Genomic DNA, 24,788 nt, shown 5'->3' with positions numbered 1-24,788 from the left:
GCAGAGATGGGGTGGAGATTGTATACATGTGCAGGAGCAGCGCGGGGTGGAGCGCATGCTTAGGGAGGAAATGGGTGTGGGCATGTGTGCGCATACTAATACATGCACACACACACCTTTGGCACATAAACTAAAACAAGTTCGCCATCACTGTTGTAGGGCATATTATTATTATTATTATTATTATTATTATTATTATTATTATTATTATTTAGATTTGTAAGGCCCTTCTCCATAGACTCGGGGCGGCTCACAAGAATAATAGTACAATGTATAACAAATCTAATAATTAAAAGTCATTAAAAACGCCTTATTTAAAAAGAAACATACACACAAACATACCATACATAAACTGTATAGGCCCAGGGGAAATGTCTCAGTTCCCCCATGCCTGGCGGCAGAGGTGGGTTTTAAGGAGTTTACAAAAGGCAAGGAGGGTGGGGGCAGTTCTAATCTCCGGGGAGAGTTGGTTCCAGAGGGTCGGGGCCGCCACAGAGAAGGCTCTTCTCTATATTTTTAATTTGCTACTTTCCTGCCACACTTTGAAGTTAATTCTAAACTGGGTAATTCTAAACTGGAAAAGCAATCACTATTCATTTTCTCTTCTGAAGGCAGGTCTTACTGCACCTAAATATATAGACACATTTTAATATACACAGTGTGCGTGTGTGTGTGCAGTAGATAGAGAGGTTGGATAAAAATATAAAAAATACAAATAATAAATAAAACACATATTTGTAAGAGCAGCCATCTTTGAAATAAGATTGCCCTTGTTTTGCACTTTCACAGCTTTTCATAGGTTTTTACTTTGTTTTGTTTTTGCTTCCTTTCTAACAATGTTATGTTAGTGGCACAACTTTTGCTTTAGATGCAAAATGTCCCTGAATTGAAATGAAGCAAAAATATAGTTCCCCTGGACTTAAAAAAAATCCAGGAGAAAATAATGAGCTCAGGAAAAGAAAAATACTATTTTTTTTAAAATAAAAACCTTTTTTTTTGCTGTGGGCATGCTGCGTATGAAACCAGCATTCCAAGGGCTGAGCCCAAGGCAACAAAGGCTTTCTTCGAAAAAGTGAGTCTGGTGTGTGAGGAGTATTTTCTGGTTTTTCTTTGGAGATGTTTCACGTCTCACGCAAGAAATTTCTTTAGCTTTGACTGGACATAGATGATGTCATATCCTTCCCTTCTGTTGGGGCTGTACAATTTTGACATAGGTGGCCTCCTTGACCTCTCTTTCAAAGCAGCGGTCCTCTCTGTCCAAAATGTGGGCTTTGCCGTCTTGAAAAGAGTGGCCTTTGTATTTTAAATGCAGGTGGACTGCTGAATCTAGTCCTGTTGTGTTTGTTCTCCTACATATGTTGTGCCATGTGTTTATGAAGTGGTTGTTTTGAGTGAAAAGTGACATCATCAAAGAATGGTTGCTGGCCATTTTTAGTATTGGAAAAAGTAGGTTGACCAGAAAAACCCTTAAAATTAACTTTCCTTGCTAGCCAATATTTTATCTGAAATTACTGGTAAGAATACCCTTATCCCAGATGGAAATAGAACAATTAAAATAGCCAAGACCTTTTCTCTAATCCAGGAACGGAGGTGTTTTTTGTATTGTGAGTTACTTAAATTGGTTTTAGGTGTACTGTGTAGAAACCTTGCTTTTTGTCTCTTGAGATATAACGTAAGATCATGAGTGGCTGGATTCTAATTATTTTTATATTGTACACATTCTCCAGAGTGCTCTCCTGCTCTCTCCTCCTCTTTCTCCCTCCCTCTCCCTCTCCCTCTCCCCTCTCTCTCTCCACACACACACGCACACAACACACACTCAAGTAAAATAAAGTTTAAAAAGTATAACATTATAGAAGTATAGAAATTGCATCAGTAATTTAGATTTGTATTAGAAGATTTGAAAACCATAATAAAAAGACCCCCTTTTCTTGCCCTCAAAAGCATAACAAAATATTCATTAGCATCATACATAGGTATTCTTCTATTTACCAATATGTTATGGAGCTGCTTTGTAAAGAGTTGAAATTGTACTGCTGAATAGCACAAAATAAATCCACTATGACTGCATGCCAGTTTTAATTGCAATCCCTTCATCCTAGCATCTGAGAACATTTAAAGCTTGAGTTTCTTCTTATTTCCTTATTTCTCCTTCAATCTCTGGAATTTTGAATTAAGCTCCTATTTTTACAGCCACCCCCCCTTTTTTTCATTTCAACATCTTTCCACCCCACACAACCCTCCATTAGAAGAACAACTAGGCATGGTGATAATCCTTTCAGAATATTTTCAGTGTTGTGTGATTAGGTTTCGCACTACGGCCCCTGTGCCAAGATGTGCAAAGCTTTAACTTTTGAACTGGCTTTACCTTGAATTCAACCCAAAAACTTGAGTAATCTGTGATGAAGTCCAGCTTTCACAGAACCTGCCATGGTGGATATCTCCGTTGCAGTTACATAACAGCTCTCTCTCCCCATATAACCATTGCTCACTGGCAGAGATTTCATCTCTTGAGTCATTTTCCCAAATCAGTTAGACAGAAATCACATACTTTCCCAAAGTTTGGAGATCTGACCTATTCTGAAACATTTCTAAAATTTTAAAACACAACATTTTCCCCCTTCACAAATAACTGGCTCTTAAATATGTGCAAAAACAAATCTTACCTCCAGTAAGATTTAGAGAGCAAATAGTGGTGCAGTGGCGGCTGCCAGCAGTTTGGCAGATCAAATTTTTTTGATTTTTTGATTTGATTTTTTGATTTGATTTTTTGATTTGATTTTTTGATTTGAGATTGCTCTGGCAATCTCACACTACTTACCAAAGCTTACAAAACGTTTGCCAGACCCATCCTTGAATACAGCTCATCCGTTTAGAACCCGTATCGCATCTCAGACATTAACACCCTTGAAAATGTCCAAAGATACTTCACCAGAAGAGCCCTTCACTCCTCCACTCGAAACAGAATACCCTACGAGACTAGACTTTCAATCCTGGGCCTAGAAAGCCTAGAACTAAGACGCCTTAAACAAGATCTAAGTATTGCCCACAAGATCATATGCTGCAACGTCCTGCCTATCTGCGACTACTTCAGCTTCATAAGAGCACACAACAGATTTAAACTTAATATTAACCACTCCAAACTTGACTGTAAAAAATATGACTTCAGTAACCGAGTTGTCGAAGCGTGGAACTCATTACCGGACTCCATAGTGTCATCCCCAAACCCCCAACAATTTATCCTTAGATTATCTATGGTTGACCTCTCCAGATTCCTAAGAGGTCAGTAAGGGGCGAGTACAAGTGCACTAGAGTGCCTTCCATCCCCTGTCCTATTGCTCTCCTATATCTCCTATACCCTTCTTCTATTCCTATATCTCTTCTTCTATTCTTTCATTGATATGTTCTATTACTATATCTTCTTTTCTATTCTTTCTTAGATATGTTTTACTATGAGTATCTCCTTTATAACCTTCATCATGTATTTTACTATGTGTATATACAGTGATCCCCCGGGTATCGCGCTCCCGATCATTGCGAACGGGCTAAATCGCGATTTTTCAACCCGGAAGTCAAAACACCATCTGCGCATGCGTGCCCTTTTTTTTATGGCCACGCATGCGTAGATGGCGCCGGGCAGATCAGCTGCTGGGCGGCTTCCCTGGGTCCCTTCGCCCGCCCACGCCATTCGCTCGGGCCGCTTCCCAGCTGAGTACTCAGCTGGGAAGCGGCGCGAGCGAACGGCTTGTCCGCTGCCTGCCTGCCCGCGCGCCCGCGGCTCGCCCGCCCTTCGCCCGCCCACGCCGTTCGCTCGGGCCGCTTCCCAGCTCAGCTGGGAAGCGGCCTGAGCGAACGGCTTGTCCGCCGCCTGCCTGCCCACGCGCCCGCGGCTCGCCCGCCCTTCGCCCGCCCACGCCGTTCGCTCGGGCCGCTTCCCAGCTGAGAATTCGCTTCAGGACGCAGCTGGGAAGTGGCGCGAGCGAGCGGGGTGGGCGGGCGAAGGGCGGGCGAGCGGCAGCGAGGAGTTTGCGTGGGCGGTGGGGAAACCCCAGCGCCGCTTCCCAGCTGAGTCCCCTTCCCAGGAACCCCAATCTTCGGCTCCTCGCTAGCGCTGCGGAAGTAAAAACACCATCTGCGCATGCGCAGATGGTGTTTTTACTTCCGCAGCGCTACTTCGCGCAAAACCGATCATTGCGAGGGGTCCTGGAACGGAACCCTCGCAATAATCGGGGGATCACTGTATATATATATATACCCACTAAAACCCTCATTGTGTATTGGACAAAATAAATAAATAAAAATAAATAAAAATTTCACCAGGCTCAAGGTTGACTCGGCCTTCCATCCTTCCAAGTTCAGTAAAATGAGGACCCAGATTGTTGGGGGCAATGTGCTTCCCCTGTAAACATCTTAGAGAGAGCTGTAAAGCATTGTGAAGCAGTATTTAAGTCTAAATGCTTATTTACTAAATGCTTATTTCTCTTTTTACTTAAGAAAGCTAATGAGGATTATGGAGGTTTATTGTTGCTTGAGTTCTTTGTAACGACACCCATCAAGCTCTTGATTTGGGATGTGATTTAAAAATATATATATGGTTGTTCAGCATATTTTATGAGGAGGAGGCATGACTCTAACAATTTTGTCCAGGGAGCTAAAAATAAACTTTTACTGTGTTTGCCTTCTTCAAACTTCACAAATGAATAATAGTCACCATGCCTCAAGTTCCATGGCTCGGTAATCATTATTCAAGACAATAGGAACAATTTTGGTTTTTTGCAATGTCTAACAATGGAGATAGAAATGACCACTCTGATTCTCTTGACCTCTGCCAGATGTCAACAGGCCCAGACAACTGAGGCCAGCTTTACTTGGATAGGAAAGTGATGGTATCGCCCAAACATCTGTGCCATTAGAGGAACTTTCCCTAAGGTGATAAAGATTGGAAATTCTATTTCAGCAGTCTCTGAACTCCAGAATCTCCACTTCCCTTTTCTAAATATATAATTTTACTGCTATGTTTCAATTAAAATGTTGTGCTAAATATCTTTGGCATAGTATGTGTGGGTTTCTTTCCAACTGTTTCATCTAATCACACAGTTCAAAAAGATTTAAGCATCATTTGGTCCAAACCTCTGCTCAATGTAGAATCTGCTAAAGCATTTTGGGCAGATAAATATCCAGGCTGTATTTGAGGCTCTCCAGTGAATTCCGTATTTTTTGCAGTATAAGACGCACCTTAGTTTTGGGGGAGGAAAATAGGGAAAATAATTTGCTTACCAGATATTCATCTGGCTAGCGTCCTTAGTCTGGTCAGTTTCAGCACAATATTTTATCCCCTAGTTAGGGCTTAAAAAAAATTCGTATTCAGAGAGAGTAACAATGAAAGAGTTTGCAAGCTGGCAAGAACTGAGAAAATTATTAGCACCTGGTTAGGGCTGGAAAGAAACATTTGGAGCAAGATAGAGCAATGAAAAAAAACCCTGCAAAGACTTAGGGCTTGGAAAACATTCTTTGAAGAGAGTAACAATGAAAGGGCTTGCAAGTGGATAAGAGCCTGGACATTGTTAGCGCCTGGTTAGGGCCGGAAAGAAACATTTGAAGCAAGTTAGAGCAATGAAAAAAAAAAAACCTGCAAAGACTTAGGGCTTGGAAAACATTCTTTGCAAAGAGTAACAATGAAAGGGCTTGCAAGTGGATAAGAGCCTGGACATTGTTAGCGCCTGGTTAGGGCCGGAAAGAAACATTTGAAGCAAGTTAGAGCAATGAAAAAAAAAAACCTGCAAAGACTTAGGGCTTGGAAAACATTATTTGCAAAGAGTAACAATGAAAGAGCTTGGAAGCGGATAAGCTGGCTGAGGAATTTTGGGAGTTGAAGTCCACAAGTCTTAAAGTTGCCAAGCTTGGAGACCCTTGTTCCAGAACAATGGAGAACAAGTCCACTCTCCTTCCTATATGACAATCCTTTATATTTCTGAAGACTATTAATAATTATTCCATCAATCTCTTCTTCTGCAAACGAAACATTGATTAACTATGTATTATAATTAATCAATGTACTATAACTATACTATGTACCGTAACTATAATACTCTACTCTACCCTACCCTACCCTACCCTACCATACTATACTATACTAATATTATACTATAGTACTGTATTATAGTTAATCAACCCTAGCAACCAAATAGATTCCCCCCATCCCCGACAAATGTTAAACACATCAGTTTCTTTCATTGTTCCCCAAAACACCCTGGCTTTTGGTCCTCTCATCAACTCCTCTCAACTCATTCCTGTTTTTGGTGCTGTTTTAGACTAAATAACTATTCCCGTTAAAGACAGAATTGAATGGAATAGTAATTTCTGGTGATGTGGACTTTATGGCACATAGAGGCACATACAAAAATTGCATTTGCCTGCTTAAGAGTCGCATTGCAGTCTTGGCTCATGTTTAACTTGTCATCAACTAGAAGTGGGGTTTGAAGCTTTCAACTAGGAAATGTAACCAGATCTCCTGATTAGTAGGATTGGGACTTTTGAACATCATCTGACAAGCTTTATTCTTTCCACTGTATCTTAAGTTCTAAATTAGACAGCTTAGAAACTTTTCAAGGGACTAAGGAAGGAGGAAAAAAAGACCTCTCCACTGGATTTCTCCCCCTCCCTCATTCAGTCTTATCCCCTTGTAATAAGTTTATTTTTGGTCCCATTACTCTTGAAAAACTACTCTAGTCCTCGAGGAACCCAGCTGGAGGAACCCTTCATTAGAACAATCAGACTCTTTTCCATATACCACAACATAGGGTGGGCGTCTCCCCACCCCATTCAATAAATGTACCTTTCCTTCCCCTACTCCCAAATGTGGGATTTGACATTTCACTCTGTTTCTTTCAGCCCATCATTCAAGCCTATTTAGAACATGTTGAATCTTCTCATTCTTTTCTGAAGAACCTGTCGTATTCCTCCTAGTTTCTTGTCAGCTGCAGATTTGATAAACATTCCCTCAGTCTTTTCATGCAGGTCACTAACAAAAAAAGCTAAATAGCATCAGGGCCAAGACATTATGGACAATCTCTGTGGCATCAGCTGAGTGCTATTTTCCAAGGCAATTAACAAAGGCTATTTGTTAATAAGCAGTGGAGGTGTTTGTTCAGCCAATTAGACAGTTTTCTTCTTACTCTAAAACATTGTGTTCCAGAAATCTGGTAGATGTTCTATATTTCAGTGTAAGACCTAATGTTCCTTGGAGATTAGGAGTGATGTTATTGACTTCAAGTGAGCTTATGGAAAATGGGCCATTTTCAAAGATGTGTAAAGACTAAAAACAAGAACTGGCATAGGGAATAAAGAGAGTAGAGATAAAAACTGCAATGTGCATCCCTTTTGTTCCGAACAAGGTAGACTTTATATATCTTCATACTGTGTTATACAACTAAAACATCTACACCTACATCTAAACTAGGTTATTTAACAATAAAAAATGGAGTAATAAGTGTATGTACAATCTGAATTTTTAAATAGTTCACCGCATGAGAGTCTCGGTTATAAAACCTTTTCAAGTTACAGAAAAGTGAATTCTTTACAGTATTTTTTATATATAGGTAGCCCTAAACCTAAGATCACAGTTGGGACCAAATTTCCATTGCTAAGCAAGGTGACTGTTAGATGACTCTTGCCAAATTTTACAACCTTTTTTCCATGATAGTTAAGCAAATCACTGCAGTTGTTAAATGAAAAATATGGTCATTAAGAGAACCCAGTTTCCCCATTGGCTTTGCTTGTTGGAAGTGGCTAGGAAAGTCACAAAGGTTGAACATGTGACCCAGGATACAACAACCATTGTAAATACATGGCGGTTGCCAACAACCAAATTTTGATCAAGTGATGGTGAAGATGCTGTGATGGTCATAAATATGAGGGCCAGCTATAAATAATATTTTTCAGTGCTGTTGTGACTTCAAACAGTCAGTAAATAAATAAATGTAAATTGGGAAATATCTGTAATTGACAAAAAAGCTTATCTTTCAGTGAACTCAGTGAACTAACCACTGCTTCTAAGTGCAGATTATCCTGTTAATTTCCAAACTACAGTACTGATGTATATCAATAGTTTCCTTTTGAATTGCTTTTAGGAGAATAAAAAAATTATAACAGCTTGTGATGCTAATGTTATGCTCCCCTCCATTTTCATACCCACAGAAAATGGCTTCATCGGCTATTCAGAGGAGCTTCTGTTGAACAACACATTGCCAGACTACAACTCAGGGGAATCTTTCTTCACCGTGTTTGGTGTCTTCTTCCCAGCTGCCACAGGTACCATGGAGTTTGATGGGAGTATTAGAAGATGTACTGCAAAATTTGGAAAGAACTTGAATTTGGCCATCTGGTTTAGTATTCATTACCCTACAATGAGCAAAGAATGCATTTAGGAAATTCTCAAAGGTGCTGAGGGCAATAACAGTGTTTGTACAATATTATGGAGAAAGCTGAAATGTTCTACCCTTCTTCTGGACAGTAGCAGTCCAAGTTGTCCAACCATTCTGGAGGTGGTCCAGCAGCTAAGAGAGAATAAGTAATAGGCTAAGCCCACAATCTTCTTTTCTATTTTTTGTGGCTGGAATAATTGAAACTCTTCCAACAAACTTTAGTCAGATAACCCTACCACAACCTAAATTGATTCTGTAATAACATCCTACCTAATTTGGGGTAGATATGAAAATAAAATGTTTCCCAGCACATTTATTCAATTGGTGTATATTCGGTATGGGTATTTGGTTGCACTTTCCTCAAGATTTACTACACCTCTACCATAACCATTTGATTCAGTGTCCAAATTCCGCAGCAAATACAGGCTTCCCATAACCACAGAGGGCTCTTGGAAGTCCTAGAATTTGTTCTTCATCCACTTTTTATTTTTTATTTATTTATTTATTTTGTCCAATACACAATGAGGGTTTTAGTGGGTATATATCTATATACACATAGTAAAATACATGATGAAGGTTATAGAGGAGATACTCATAGTAAAATATATCTAGGAAATAATAGAAAAGAAAGTATAGTACAGTGGTACCTCGAGATACGAGTTTAATTCGTTCCGGACCTGGGCTCTTAAGTCGAGCAGCTCTTATCTCGAACGACTTTTCCCCATAGGAATTAATGTAAATAATTTTAATTGGTTCCAGCCCTCAAAAAACTCACAAAGTTAGTCTAAATTATGCAGAAAGACATGTTTTTAATGAAGAAATGTACATGTACATATAAATGAATAATGAAGTTTCTTTCACTTAACTTGTAAACTTTCTTAAACTTTTAAATTTACATATGTTCAACTTCTCTGCCACCCAATCCTGTAGGACAGAGGTCCCCAACCCTTTTTGCACCAGGGACCGGCTTTAAGCGATCAAGAGAGGAATGGGTGAATGAATGGACGGAGGGTGGGAAGGAAGGAAGGAAGGAAAGAGGGAAGGGACAGGAACAGAGGAAGGAAGCAAGGAAACTTATGAAAGGGGAGAGTAAGAGAGGAATGAGTGAAGGGAGGGAGGGAGGGAAGAAGGTGGGAAGGAGAAAGAAAAGAAGAAATAGAGGAAGGGAAGGTAAAAGAGAGAAAGAAAAAGAGCAAGAAAGAAAGAAAGAAAGAAAGAAAGAAAGAAAGAAAGAAAGAAAGGGGGAAGGGACAGGAACAGAGGAAGGAAGCAAGGAAACTTATGAAAGGGGAGAGTAAGAGAGGAATGAGTGAAGGGAGGGAGGGAGGGAAGAAGGTGGGAAGGAGAAAGAAAAGAAGAAATAGAGGAAGGGAAGGTAAAAGAGAGAAAGAAAAAGAGCAAGAAAGAAAGAAAGAAAGAAAGAAAGGGGGAAGGGACAGGAACAGAGGAAGGAAGCAAGGAAACTTATGAAAGGGGAGAGTAAGAGAGGAATGAGTGAAGGGAGGGAGGGAAGAAGGTGGGAAGGAGAAAGAAAAGAAGAAATAGAGGAAGGGAAGGTAAAAGAGAGAAAGAAAAAGAGCAAGAAAGAAAGCTGCAAGCACCCCCCCGAGCCCCCCAGGCCGGCTGCAACCTTTTAAAACACGCGCGCCGCTTCGCAGCTGTCTCCTGAAGCCGAACGCGGAAGTTAGCGTTTGGCTTCAGGAGACAGCTCCTTGGCGCTTGTATCTCGAATTTGGGCTTGTAAGTAGAACAAAAATATCTCTCCCCTCCCAGCTCTTATCTCGAGTTGCTCTTAAGTAGAGCAGCTCTTATGTCGGGGTTCCACTGTAATAGAACATATCAATGAAAGAATAGAAGAAGAGATATAGGAATAGAAGAAAGGTATAAGAGATATAGGAGAGCAATAGGATAGGGGACGGAAGGCACTCTAGTGCATTTGTACTCGCCCCTTACTGACCTCTTAGAAATCTGGAGAGGTCAACCGTAGATAATCTAAGGGTAAAGTGTTGGGGGTTTGGGGATGACACTATGGAGTCTGGTAATGAGTTCCACGGTTTTGACAACTCGGTTACTGAAGTCATTTTTTTACAGTCATGTTTGGAGTGGTTAATATTAAGTTTAAATCTGTTGTGTGCTCTTGTGTTGTTGTGGTTGAAGCTGAAGTAGTCGCCGACAGGCAGGACGTTGCAGCATATGATCTTGTGGGCAATACTTAGATCTTGTTTAAGGCATCTGAGTTCTAAACTTTCTAGGCCCAGGATTGAAAATCTAGTCTCGTAGGGTATACTTGTCGTATGCTAAACAAACAAACAAACAAACAAAGTGCTCCTTCTTATCTTATGGTTTAGCAAGGGCCTCAATAGAATTGGAATGCATTAAGCCTGGAAAATCTCCCAGAGCAATCAAGAATGCCCAGATGTTGTAACTCTCAAACTAATCCCTTCATCTTTGCAGGATAGATCAGCCCTGGCCCCCTCTTGTCAGGAAATGGGATTGTATACCTTCTCTAACTAATGAAGCCAAACTAACAAGTGATGGGAAATGCAGTGCTCCCAACTTTTTATCACTTGATATGTAAAAGGCCAGTGTATGCTAACCCTCCCAGTTCAGCCACATTGCTAACAGAATCCATATACTACAGTAAATGTTAGTTTACTTAATTGTGATTTATTAAACAAAATCCATTGGTCGGATTTGCCAAATATTGATTTGTTTTTATTTATTTATTTGTTTTGTCAAGTACGTATTAGTAGTATGCAAAGATATAATACTAGTATATACATAATACTAGTAAGAGAGAAACATTAGGACAGGGGACGGAAGGCACGCTGGTGCACTTATGCACGCCCCTTACTAAGAAGGATCAATTACTTTAAAAAGTGGCATGGCAGGAATGCTTCCCATGAATTTTTTGAAAGCTTTATGCAACCCTCATGACTCAGAAGTCATTTGTAAATATTATTTACCCCTTTTTAAACTTGCAAGTAGAACATTTTCTCCAGTTTTTAAAGAAGAGGGGGAAAGCATGTAGGTATGGAAGATAACAATTTGCCAAATGCAGTTTAAACGTTTGTTCTCTGGAGGCTGAACAAGAATATTATAAACTGTTAGGTCTGTCCAAGCATCACAGTGTTGATCAGATGAGAGCTAAGAAAGTGCTTTTTTTCAAGGGACTGCTATCAGTTTAATGGAACAGTCTTTTCTCAGTGCTGTTCATAGATATATTATTTTGCCATATTCTTTTTGGGTGTTCAAATTGTTTCTTCATTTGGCAAAAGTTCTTGAAAACTGAGCCTCACATATAGGTATACGTATGCAATACAGTGTTCCCTCGATTTTTGCGGGGGATGCGTTCCGAGACCGGCCGCAAAAGTCAAATTTCCGTGAAGTAGAGATGCGGAAGTAAATACACTATTTTTGGCTATGAACAGTATCACAAGCCTTCCCTTAGCACTTTAAACCCCTAAATTGCAATTTCCCATTCCCTTAGCAACCATTTAGATTATTACTCACCCTGTTTATTTATTAAAGTTTATTAACAAAAATATTTATTAAAGGCAAACAAAAGTTTGGCAATGACATATGACGTCATTGGGCGGGAAAAACCGTGGTACAGTGTTCCCTCGATTTTCGCGGGTTCGAACTTCGCGGAAAGTCTATACCACGGTTTTTCAAAAAAATTAATTAAAAAATACTTTGCAGGTTTTTTCCCTATATGTCATCACCAAACTTTCGTCTGCCTTTAATAAATATTTATTTAAATAAACTTTAATAAATAAACATGGTGAGTAATAATCTGAATAGTTGCTAAGGGAATGGAAAATTGCAATTTAGGGGTTTAAAGTGTTAAGGGAAGGCATGTGATACTGTTCATAGCCAAAAATAGTGTATTTACTTTCGCATCTCTACTTCGCGGAAATTCGACTTTTGTGGGCGGTCTTGGAACGCATCCCCCGCGAAAAGCGAGGGAACACTGTACAGTATAGGGAAAAAACCCATGAAGTATTTTTTAATTAATATTTTTGAAAAACCGTGGTATAGACTTTTCGCGAAGTTTGAACCCGCAAAAATCAAGGGAACACTGTATTCCATCATAGTACAGATGTTTAGCAATCAGAATTGGGATTAACAATTTATTGTTGAATGAAGTAGTCATTAAGTGAAAATGTGATTGTGCTTACAATCCTACTTCAACTTTCCTTTGCTTTGCAGACCTGTGAAGGTCATTAACAAAAGGACTGGGATGAAATCCAGCAGGTTCTGACAGGTTCTGGAGAATCGGTAGCAGAAATTTTGAGTAATTCAGAGAATTGGCAAATACCACCTCTGACTGGCCCCAGAGTGAGGTGGGAATGGAGATTTTTCAATATCCTTCCCCCAGGTGCGAGGAGGGAATGTGATTTTGCAGTATCCTTCCCCTGCCCTGCCCACCAAGCCACAACCAAGCCCACCAAGCCATGCCCACAGAACCGGTAGTAAAAAAAAAAGGATTTCACCACTGGTGTAGAGTTACTTTGTCATCAGTATTGTAACTCTAACAACTCTGTGGTTGTCACTAAAAGAGGACTACCTGTATTTAACTTAATATGCTTTTTTTAAACAACTTCCTGTTGAGTGTCTATGATGTGGTATGTAAAAGAAAAAAATTCTAGAAGAGGTAGGAGTTTGAACAACATTATTGAATTGATTATAATCTGTTATTTTATAAGAATCCAGGCTGAATTCTGTGGGAAAATGGGGAAATAATGAAAGTTAAAAATGAAGTACTGTAGTCAAATAAAATTATCTTACATAAACGTCTCATCTTAAGCCTCACTTAACCAACAAAAGCTACCCATCAAGCCTTGTGGCCCTGTTATTTATAATCCCAAACAAACATCAGAAACATACAAAAGGATTCTTGCATTCCCTTCTCATATACATAATGTTGGTTTCCATCTAGGTTCTTTTTGATTAATTGCAAATTTAGATTTATACTATTGCTTCTCTGCAATTACAATTATAAAACAGGCAGGTAGCTTAAGATTCAGCATATAGGTATACCCAGTACTTCTAAAGCATTATTCAACATCCTTTTAAAAGTATCCAAATTACCTTTTATCACTTCAACTCCTGACTGAAATTCCTCAACTTAATCTTGAAGTATGTAAGAAATATTTTCTTTTCTAACCCTTTAATCTCTTGCGTGTATTTCTCCGCCAAGCTCTTTCCTTCTCTTAAATTCTTGTTCCTGTTCCTATTCCACATTTATTTATTTATTTATTCTTTGTCCAATATACAATACATATGGAATGAAATAAACATTAAGTAGTATATATAGGGATAGTAAGTAAAAAAGAAGAGGAATGGATGAGAGGGAGAGAATATATAGGATATATGAGAAAAGGAAAGGTAATTGGACAGGGGACGTTAGGCACATCAGTGCACTTATATTCTTTTGCATTATTAGTAGAAAGACAGTTTCCTCCTCTAAATATTTGTCCTATCTTTTGTTGGATACAGATTGTCTTGTGTATTGATTTTGGCACTTGTTACCACTCTAGAATTGCAGGACCATTCTGGTAGAGAGAAATATGGGCTGAGGATGGGCTCTGGGACGAGTCCAAATGCATGGAAGACTAAACCCCTAGTCCTTGTCTCACTTATGGGGCATGTAAAACAAGTCCTAATTTATCCTCTTGCCTTATTTTTTCTCTAGAATCATTTTTTTATAGCTGCTTTTGAGATAAATGACTCATGGCTTTCTTGCATCATTGAGTAGAAAATATTTCAGTCTTATGGTCCTGAGAGTTCTTCTTACAGGGCTACCTTAAAAAAACAGAGTGCAAAACAAAACAGTTTGCTTATCCCTGATGCACATTACAATGCATTTTAGAAGATATCAAGATAGGTGTTTCTGCAGTGGTTGAAACTGATTAGAAGTGTTAGATGAATCAGTTTGACTATAAATTGGGGAGCCGTGAGTTCTAGCTTTGCCTTTGACACAAATCCAGATGAGTGACCTTGGGTCAGTCCGTCTCTCTCAGATCCAGGAAGGAGGCAACAAGGACAAACCACTTTGAAAAGTGCAGGGACGTATTCAGGAGTTGCCAGGAATAAATACTGACTCAAAGGTACACTAATGATAATAGGAGGGAGTAAGGTTGGGGTTATAGAAATATACTAAAGAATATGCAGTGGGTAAAGAGAGAGAAAATGTTTTGATTTCTGCATCCACCAGATAACTAGTAGTCAACAAATTATTCCATTTTTTAAAGTCTATAATGAATTTCAAAGACACGAGGGATGAAAGTTACTTCATGTTCTACCACAGAGGTAGAAAACTATTTTTTTTTAAAGAATATACTGTATAGGGAAGGAGCCACAACTGCACTTTAGCATCTTTTTCTGCTAATACAATTTTAGAAATCTGTCTTGCTACTCAGCAAAAGCTTTTTGGGATGGGGGATTCTGTTCCTGTAGTTTTCTGCCTGCTTCTTTTCATTTTAGAAAAAAAAGTAAAGTCACATTTGCTCTTATGCCCTGAGAGAGTGAATGCAGCATGAGTAATGTAGGCAAGAGAGCCTCTCTATAAAAATGGACAAGAATTTAACTAAATGTGGTGGTATGGCAGAAGCAATTTGATCTCTGGTTGCACAGGCCAAGCTCTCTCCAGCCTTCATTACACCTTACCAGAATTCAAGGTCATTATTCGGTCTCATTTATGCTAATCCATAGTGCTGAACTAAGTTACTCCTTGCTCCAGTGATATTAAACTAGGCTTGGAATTTCCTTAATGGGAAATAGTTATGAAACTATTATGAAAGTTATTATGAATTGAAGCTTTTGTGTTATTCATTCCCCCCCCCCCCGAATAACTATGTACTTTGTTTGTATGTTTGTTTGCCATGTGGCCCAGTGGCACAACGATAATGATTTAATGTTATTATATAGTGACATAAGCAAGACTGTCCCACAAAACAGCTCATTTCTTAAAAATTGGTACTTGATAATTAAAGCATTTCAAAGGAAATCTCTGGCTTTCTTCCCAAATATTTTGTCATGTGATAGTTAAGAACTGACTTTTTATCATCCAAGTAATATAACTGTTAAATGAATTGTATGCAAACTTGTAGGTCTGGGATATGTTGATTTTTTAGTTAGATCAGTCACAACCATAGGTGATTTTTAAATACTATTAAGCTGTTTTGGATGTATACAAATATTTACCATATACTTATTCAGTGAATTGGAATATATTCTTCTGTCTGATGAATTTTGAGTGACGTATTTTATTTGTGTAATAATCCTAAACTTAATTATTCAGAAATAAGCCCCACTGAGTTCAGTAATCTGTATAAATACAATCAGTTCTGTGAGAGCTTATGTATTAATAACAAGACTCATAAACTTATAGTTTATAGTCATTACTCCTATGGAGGTCGCAACAGCTTTATCAGAGGATGAAAGTAGAAATCATCAAACTATATTTAATTTGTCAAACATTGTAGATTATTTCCTGGTTGGAACTAGATTGAATTAAAACAAAGGAAAAGCACTATTTGGGCAAAGACATATCTAACTGATTGATGCCTCTTAAATAGATGGAAAATAATTGACTTTGGGCTGCAAGTATGGTTCAATAGTCTTTTAACTGAAAGATAAAATTAGAGTTGCTGAATAATTATTTCCATTTCCTATGAAATGACTTCATAAGTACGGGTGATCCTCAGTTTACAACAGTTCATTTAGTGACGGTTCGAAGTTACAATGGCACAAAAAAAGTGACTTATGACTGTTTTTCATGCAATCATTGTTGCATCCCTATAGTCACTGGATCAAAATTCAGATGCTTAGGAACTGGCTTATATTTAAGACAGTTGCAGTGTCCCGGGGTGATGTGAGCCCATTTTGTGTGACCTGAGAAGCAAAGTCAGTGGGGAAGCCAGATTCGTTTAACAACCATGTGACTAATGTAATAACTGCAGGGCAAGAAATATGGCAAAAAAAAGAGTCAGAAATGGGGCAAAATTCAATTAACAACTGCCTCGCTTAGCAACAGACATTTGGGGTTCAGTTGTGGTCGTAAGCTGAAGACTTCCTGTAGCTCAATTTGATACTTTTAAAAAATTAATTTAGTTCTTTGTATAAGGAACCACTTTATCCAAAAGGTAAGGAGTGGGTAACAGTCCTCAGACATTAACAATCTGAAGCCTTTTTGTTTAAAAAAAAAACAGGGAACAAAAGTTTCCTGTGAAAGTGTCAGAATCTGTCAGGTATACGGAGATAACCACTCATGTAATGGGGAGCCTAGCTGAAAACTCTGCCAAGCTCCGTGTTAGCAGGCATTTGGAAAGGGACTGTTTTCAAGTGATAGTTTTCAGATAAGCTGTTTTTGTCTAAATCCATGCCTCCCTTCTAGTACATTGTCCAATTTAGAACAAAGAATCTCTTTGTGGGTATGTGGTTAGCATCCTGTTGCCAGTGGATACCTAGTTGCTTAATCACGAAGCTGTATACATGGCACCGATATCAGTATGTGCACCGGGGTTGGGATTCCCCCCCACTTCATCTGAAAAAAAAAAAGGTCATCGTTTTACAGCCCACTAACTCTGTTGTATTTATTTTTGTGTGTGCTCAAATTGCAGGAGTGATGGCTGGGTTTAATATGAGTGGAGATCTCAGGAAACCCGCAAGAAATATCCCTCTAGGATCTTTATCTGCCATCGGCATTTCGTAAGTCCTTATAAATAAAGAGGAGCACCACATTGGGGGGGGGAGTTTTCTGCTCAGTCTAACTTTCTGCTCATCTCTGTTCTGCTGTCAATCCATTTCCTATTATAATAACTTTTCCTTTTTCTCTTCTCTCTTCTGTATCAAAGTTAGCAATGGATTCAGCTGTTTATCCCTGGTCACTTTCTGTCCCAGACACATTACAAAGAGATAAATTAGTTAATATCCTTCCATCTTTTTCATTTTTCCAAACTGATGGAACATGAGCCTTTTCAGAATAATTATAGGATAATAAATAAAAATAACAATTAAATAATTAGCTCTCCTTCCTAGTAGGGAGTATCCCATGAGTAACACATGGGCTGCCCGTTCTTATGCTCTCTACAAATTCCTAGATACGTTTTACAGCTCACTGATTTTTAGGAAGAATTCTTAAATAAAGCAGGTCTATTACCTGTGGCTTCATTATTAACTCATTACATTTGTTTCCTACCAATCTCACCACAAAGTAAATGGGATACCTTGATGTTTACCGTATTTTTCGCTCTATAAGACGCACCTGCTGATAAGACGCACCTAGATTTTAGAGGAGGAAAATAGAAAAAAAATATTTTGAGCCAAAAAGGGGAGAGGAAGAGAGGAAGGAGTGAAAGAAGGGAGTGAGGGAGGAAAGAAGGGAGGAAGGAAAAGGAAAGCAAGAAATGGAGGGAGGAAAGGAAGGAAGGAAGGAAGGAAAGAAAGAAAGAAAGAAAGAAAGGGGGAAGGAACAGGAACAGAGGAAGGAAGCAAGGAAACTTATGAAAGGGGAGAGTAAGAGAGGAAGGACTGAAGGGAGGGAGGGAGGGAAGAAGGTAGGAAGGAGAAAGAAAAGAAGAAATAGAGGAAGGGAAGGTAAAAGAGAGAAAGAAAAAGAGCAAGAAAGAAAGCAAGAAAGAGAGAAAGAAAATGAAAGAGAAATAAAAATAGAGAGGGGGAATGAAAGAAATGGAAGGAGGGAAGGAAGGAGAGAAAGCAAGAGAAAGAAAGAAAGCAAGAGAAAGAAAAAAGAATGAAAGAGCAAGAGAGCAAGAGAGAAAAAGAAAGAAAGAAAGAAAGAAAGGCAACTTCAAAGAAAGGCTCACTGAGCATCTCTCACTCTCTCTTTCTATCCCTCTTTCTTTCTTTCTCTTCCTTTCTCTCTCCCCTCTTCCTTTATCTCCTCTCTCTCCCTCCCTCTCTTTCTCTCCCCCCTCTCTCCCCCTTTCCCTCTCTCTTTCTCTCTCTCCCTCTCTTGCTATCTCTCCCCCCTCTCCCTCTCTCTTTCTCTCCCCCCTTTCCCTCTCTCTTTCTCTCTTTCCCTCTCTTGCTAGCTCTCCCCCCTCTCCCACTCTCTTTCTCCCTCTCCCTCTCTTTCTCTCTCTCCCCCTCTCTCTTTCTCTCTCTCCCCCCCTTTCTCTCACTCTCTCTTTCTCACTATCTTGCTGTCTGTTGCTCTCACTCTCGTTCTCCGTTCTTCTCAGCGGTGACGCGCGCACGCCCTGCCCGCCTCACCTTTGCCGAGAGCTCTCAGCAAGGGGGTTGTAGGAGAGGCGGGGCCGGCGGCAAAGGTGATATTCAATGTCGGGGGCGCACGGGCGGTTGCACGCGCTCCCTATCTCCCTGCTAGCCCACTTGGAATATTCAAAATAAGAAAAACCTTCGCCGGCAAAGGCTTTTCTTATTTTGAATATTCCGAGTGGGCTAGCAGGGAGATAGGGAGCGCGCGCAACTGCCCGTGCGCCCCCGACATTGAATATCGCCTTCGCCGGCCTCCGCTGAGAAAAGCCTTTGCTGGCATTTCCTCTCGGCGCAGCGGCGGGCGGAGAGAGGGAAGGGGGGGCAGCGGCGTCCCTCCTGGCCTTGGCGGGCCGCCCGGCCCTCCCCACCTCCTGCAAATGCGGCGGGCGGCGGGGGGAGAGCAAGGAGCCGGTTCCGGCAGGCGCGGGGCTTGGCTGGCTGGCTGGCTGGCGGGGGGAGCGCCGCTGGTGGTGAGGAGGGAGACCCTCCTCCGGGAGGGAGGGGGCCAGGCAGCAGCTAGCCAGCCAGCCGGCGGGATGGCGCTTCGGAGTTCGCAGCCTCCCCCCCGCACCCTGCCTGCATCTTCGCTCCATAAGACGAGGCTGATTTTTCTTCCTACTTTGGGAGGAAAAAAACTGCATCTTATGGAGCGAAAAATACGGTATATGATATTGTCTCATTTTCATTTAGAGGTGAATGATTTCAGTCATAGTCAGAAAATGTGAGACAAGCCTTAAAGGTCTGACTACATTCCTTGATGGATAGCTACTTATTAACACAGTAGTTAAACATCAGGATATAATATTTTGTAGGCTTAGAGAAGTTTGATACAACTATTGAATGGTATGCTATGTGTGAGCATACAAAAAAGCTCAACAGCCTTAATCATATTACATTCATATGATATGAGAGTGATTATTAGTCTTAATCATATTACAGTGGTACCTCTACTTAAGAACGTCTCTACTTAAGAACTTTTCTAGATAAGAACCGGGTGTTCAAGATTTTTTTGCCTCTTCTTAAGAACCATTTTCTACTTAAGAACCCGAGCCCGGAAAAATTTCCCAGGAAATTTGAGAGCAGCATGAAGGCCTGGCCAATTTCCTGCCATTCCCCCTGGGTTTCTCTCTCTGGCGCAGTGTATGGGAGGCAGCCTTGCACCAGGTGTATGGGAGGTGTGTTCTCCAACTCGCCACCTTAGAGTCCCACTTTTTTTTTTAAGCCTTAAAGTTTTGGATTTTTTTTATTCTCCTCACCTCACCTTCTTCCTTCGGCAGCGACTGTCTTCCTCCTCCTCTTCCTCTTCCTTCTCTCACCAAAATTCCGAGCTTTTATTTCTTTCCTAACGGATTTGCACGCATTATTTGCTTTTACATTGATTCCTATGGGAAAAATTGCTTCTACTAACGAACGTTTCTACTTAAGAACCTGGTCACGGAAAAAATAAGTTATTAAGTAGAGGTACAACTGTATATTTGTATAATACGAGGATGGTTTCAGGAAGAAAAAGGAAAACAAACTTTAGGTAGGAACCTCCCTCATATGGAGTCACCTCTCTCCTTTAAACTACTTTTTAGCTATTTACATTTTAAAATAAAGATTTGACACTTTATCATCATTTACAATTGTTGCAACCTGTGTAATATTAGCCTGAATACATTCCAATAAAGGAGAATATTTGTATTTTAGGATTGAACTGAGGAGTCCTTGGTGCTCTCTGAGCTTGCAGTTATTTTATTACCCAAACTAGGTATCATCATCTAGTCTGATATACATGCGTGAATACATTCCTTCTTACTGTTCTTTCATTCTTGTTCTTTTCCCTTTCCTTATTCTTTTTTTAAGTACTGATTTCAATACTCCAACTCTTATATTGCATCTTTGAGTGAGCCGATCTTATTTGAATGTCCTGTCTTTTTGTTGGGGCTGCTCAATTCAGCTTCTAGCACATGCACGATGGCAATGAATTATCTCTTTCACAATAATTGGAATAAAATATAAATACAAATAGCTTCCTTAGCTCTCTGACTTTGATTTAATTGTTTTGAGGAACATTGTTGTTTTGAAAAATCAATTTAATTTGAATTCAATTCCTAGGCGTCATTTTTGTTATAGTCATAAAAAAACCTATAATAAACCTAATTCATAAAATTATGAAAAGTTTTAGCAATGTACAGTATACTCAGTCCTAAGCAAATAGATCCAGACTAATAAATTGAGGATCTATTCTAGGAATTGGATTTGGATAGTAGAGGAATAGTTGATATTCCCACATCTGCCCAATAAAAGGTAGATTGGACCCTTTTCCTCAATGGAACTATGTTGTACAGTGGTACCTCAATACTCATCTTTAATTAGTTTTGGAAGGAGCAACGGGTATTAAAAATGACAAGGGCTGAATAAATCATGTGACTTACCACATGACCCTTTGTTTCAGCCAGAAAGGACTTCCTTTCTGTTCCTTTTCTATATCAGCAACCTTCCCAACATGGCCAATTTCCTGTCTATCCCCTGTGGCCGTCCCCTACTTTCTTTGGCAGCAACCTTTAGGCAACTTCCTATCTGTTCTTTGGAGTCACCCCCTCTTTCCTATTGCAGCACTTCAAATACCAAACAAACGACTGCCAGGACAATATTTTCCCATCAAAATGCATCAGGAAGCAAATTTCACGTGTTGTAAAGTAGTCAAGTACTGAAGTACCACTGTAGAATTTCCAACTTTGGATCTGCTATTTCATAGTTGGACTCTCCCTTTCCATTCTTCCAGAGTAAGATTGAAATCATGTTCCTCTAGCATTTGCATTCAAATTTGTGTCTATTTCAGTTGCATCCATAACATGCGGTGTTTCTTAACCGTGGCCACTTTAAGATGTGTAGACTTCAATTCCCAGAATTCCTCAGTCAGCCCCAGCCTTTGTAAATTCTGAGAGTTAAAGTCAACACATCTTAAGGGAGCTCAGGATGAGAAGCATTTTGTACCTTAAATGATCAAAATATTTTTGGAGCAAAAGAAACCTATTGCTTACTAAACTAGCTTATGCTATTAAGGACATTTTTTTAAAAAAAGCTGTGATTTTTTTTTATTTCTTTGCAGGTGGTTTTTATACATTGTTTTTGTTTTTTTACTGGGAGCTATTTGTACCCGAGACTCACTCCGCTATAATTTTATGATAGCAGAAAAGGTAACTTTGAACACATAAGGCAAATTGTTTCTTTCTTTATTAAATTATGTGGTTTCTTGATGAAGAGCAATAATGTTTACCTATTGGCCAAATTGCTTCTCAGAATCAACTGTAAGTCCTCTCTCCTATAGCCCCTTGGAAATGCTCCACATTTGTTCCCACAGTTAGGTGCATATTGTATTGGAAGCGGAATAACGACGCCGAGACAAGAGCTGGAATTAAAATTGGGTCACTTTATTTAAATTAACATAAATTTAAATAACGTAAATATAAACGTTATAAACAGATGTAACCAAAGGACCTGCAGAGGCCAAACCAACTAATGGGGCGGAATTACCTATCAAAAACATACATAGGCAACTATGGGGCATAACTCCTTGCTGAACCAGGTGAAGGTAGCCACCTTTTCCTGGATCTGAGCCACACCCTTAAAGCCTGTGGGAGGAGCTCACCCTCCAATCCCCTTGGGAAATTGGATAAGGTGAGTCCCATGGGCATCCCCCCTCCAATCCCCGAAGTTGTACAAACCTATGGTTCATGGGGCGAGGCGGCCCATCATCTTTGAAAAGATGCCCGAAAGGAGAATGCGCAATTGCTCCTACTGCCCATTTCCACCCCTAACCTGCCAAACCCCAGTGACCAAAGGGAAAGCCAAATTGACCAAATGTATAACTACATTGCGCCACACCCCCTAACCAATCCATCCTTAACGTCAGTGTTGAATAAGTGAAAAAACGTCCGCACCCGTAGGAGAGACTGCCAAAAATTCCTATTCGGTTCCAAGGTGACCCCGTCCGGGCAAACTGTATGATAGAGGAGGGCGGGTGGGTGTTCGCGTTCAGGATGCCGAGGGCAAAAGGAGGAGGTCCCAATGTGCCGCCCTTAAATAGGAAGCATCCGGGAGCTCTCTCAGCCCAGGAGGCAGCGCACCATGCTGGCGTGCTGCCAGAAGCCGACATAACATTGGCCCGGACAGAGCCAGAGAGCGCGCATGCGTGGAGCCGCGTCTCTCTGGCTCCAACGCAATTTCATTTTGTGTCTGGGGCATATCATCATAATTTTAGTCTACAATTTGTTTGTGAATAAATTTTCCCTGCTTTTGGTCTCTTTTCACACCTTAATTTTCTTTATGCATACAGTAATCTTGTTGCATTTATCATGTATAAAAACAAAGTTCCATGACTTTTTTCAAATGTTTGTCCATCAATCCCAAATAAAATCCTCTGGTCTCAATTGTATATTAATCTTTTTTTAAAAAAACCGAATCAATGTATGTAGCTGAATTTAGAATGTTTTAGCTTTTTTCCAAATCGACCAAACATGAAAACTTTTCCCTTCATGTTGTTCACATTTATTTCCAACATAAATTTGAAGTGTTTTAATACATTCTAGACAATTTCTCTGATGAGGCATACCAATACTACATCATTTTATAAAAGTTCTCATTAAGTATACCATAATGTAAATCTCAATCCTTTCAGCTACTTATTTTCTCATTGTTCCATCTATATATTTCATTTTTTTTGTTCAATGAGAGAGTAAAGTTTGCAGGCTATTTGTATATAGTAGCTTGCCCTGCTGTACTTGACTGGGATGTGGTTCCTTCTTGGTGATATCTTGATTAGGGTGTTACTTTTTCTCTGATTGTTTAGTGTTTTTTCCTGCATATCTGACTTGGTTGCTAGAGAGGATGTTTGTTTCCTTTCTTGACATTATCTTTTAAAAAGTATGTAAATAGGGATTATCTCTATATGTCTGCTGATGGCTGTTTTGTTAGAATGCCAAGCTTCCAGAAATTCTCTGGTGTTTTATCTAAACTTGGAGTCAGAAACAAAAAGACCTTGGTTGCCAAAGCAAGGTCTGCTGAATAAAAAGTCTTGTTCTAAAGGCCACTGGGTGTGTGGTAAGTACTTTAAAAGCCTTTACTACTTGGAGGGAGGCTCCAAACTAATTTCTGCCTCCACATGTTTCACATAGCTGGCAAGCACCTTGAGTAGCAGCCTACCACAGAATTGGTTGCATGCATTCCAGGGCATTTTCTGCTTCATGATACTCTGGAAGCTTACTTCCTACCATCTTACCAGCCTCACTTTTTCTACTTTGCTCTATTAGCTACAATTGCTGTGTTTTGTAAGGTAACCCAGAGTAGACTATAACTGAAAACACTTCCTCAAAATAATACAGTGGGAAAGAGATTATTCTTATCACCTAATGTTCTGTCGGGCTCTCTGGTAGAATCCTCCCAAAAATTCACAGGTACAAATTTCAGACACACACACGTTTGAAAATTCAAAACAATGTTCTTTATAATGAAAATTCACTTAAACTAAGCCCTCTTTTGGTATAGCAAAGAGCACTCGTCTCCAAACAAACTGGTAATTTATACAAGTCCCTTATCAGTCCTGTGATACTTAGCTTGCAGCTGTGAGGCAATTCAAAGTCCTTCTTTCACAAAGTGAAACACACTTTGCTCTGGTTTAGTTTCAAAGCAGGGAAAAATCAGCACACAAAAATTCAGTCAGTAAAGAAGTCATGAAACACAACGATCAGATAATCCTCCACAATGGTCAAACCCACAGGCTGCTATTTATAGCAGCCTCACTAATTACCACAGCCCCACCCAACCACAGGTGGCCTCATTTTCTTTGATAATAATCTCTCAGTTGTTGTTGCCTATGCATCCTCTCTGCATGCGTGGCTGTATCATTAACTCTTGTTCTGAATCCAAGGAGGAGCTAGATAATTGATCTCCTTCTGAGCTGTCTGCCACACTCTTCTCCTCCTTGTCACTCATGTCTTCTTGGTCAGAGGAGCCTTCATCTTCAGATTCCACGGGGGGGGGGGGAGCAAACCAGGCCTGCAGCATGTGGATGTCTCCCCCACATCCTCAGTCCTTGGGGCAGGAGCTGGGCCAGAGCTAACCACAACACCTAAG

At 39.9% G+C, this 24,788-nt stretch overlaps 1 protein-coding gene across 5 annotated transcripts in view; it reads left to right on the top strand.

Moving 5' to 3' along the window:
- SLC12A8 (solute carrier family 12 member 8) overlaps window positions 1-24,788 on the top strand; it is a 79,041-nt gene that overhangs the window by 35,607 nt on the left and 18,646 nt on the right. For all 5 annotated transcript variants that reach the window (XR_011557059.1, XM_070730449.1, XM_070730427.1 and 2 more), the window contains 3 exons: window positions 8,197-8,310; window positions 17,051-17,138; window positions 21,766-21,853. Coding sequence is in view for 4 of the 5 variants with exons in the window: in XM_070730449.1 (XP_070586550.1) it covers window positions 8,197-8,310; window positions 17,051-17,138; window positions 21,766-21,853 (290 nt within the window). In the remaining variant the exon portion in view is untranslated. The remainder of the gene's footprint in view (window positions 1-8,196; window positions 8,311-17,050; window positions 17,139-21,765; window positions 21,854-24,788) is intronic.

The sequence above is a fragment of the Erythrolamprus reginae genome, chromosome 1 (assembly GCF_031021105.1).
Source record: "Erythrolamprus reginae isolate rEryReg1 chromosome 1, rEryReg1.hap1, whole genome shotgun sequence".
Classification (NCBI taxonomy): domain Eukaryota; kingdom Metazoa; phylum Chordata; class Lepidosauria; order Squamata; family Dipsadidae; genus Erythrolamprus; species Erythrolamprus reginae.
The sequence above is the reverse complement of the archived record's forward strand: the minus strand, read 5'-3'. Positions and strand labels throughout refer to the sequence as shown.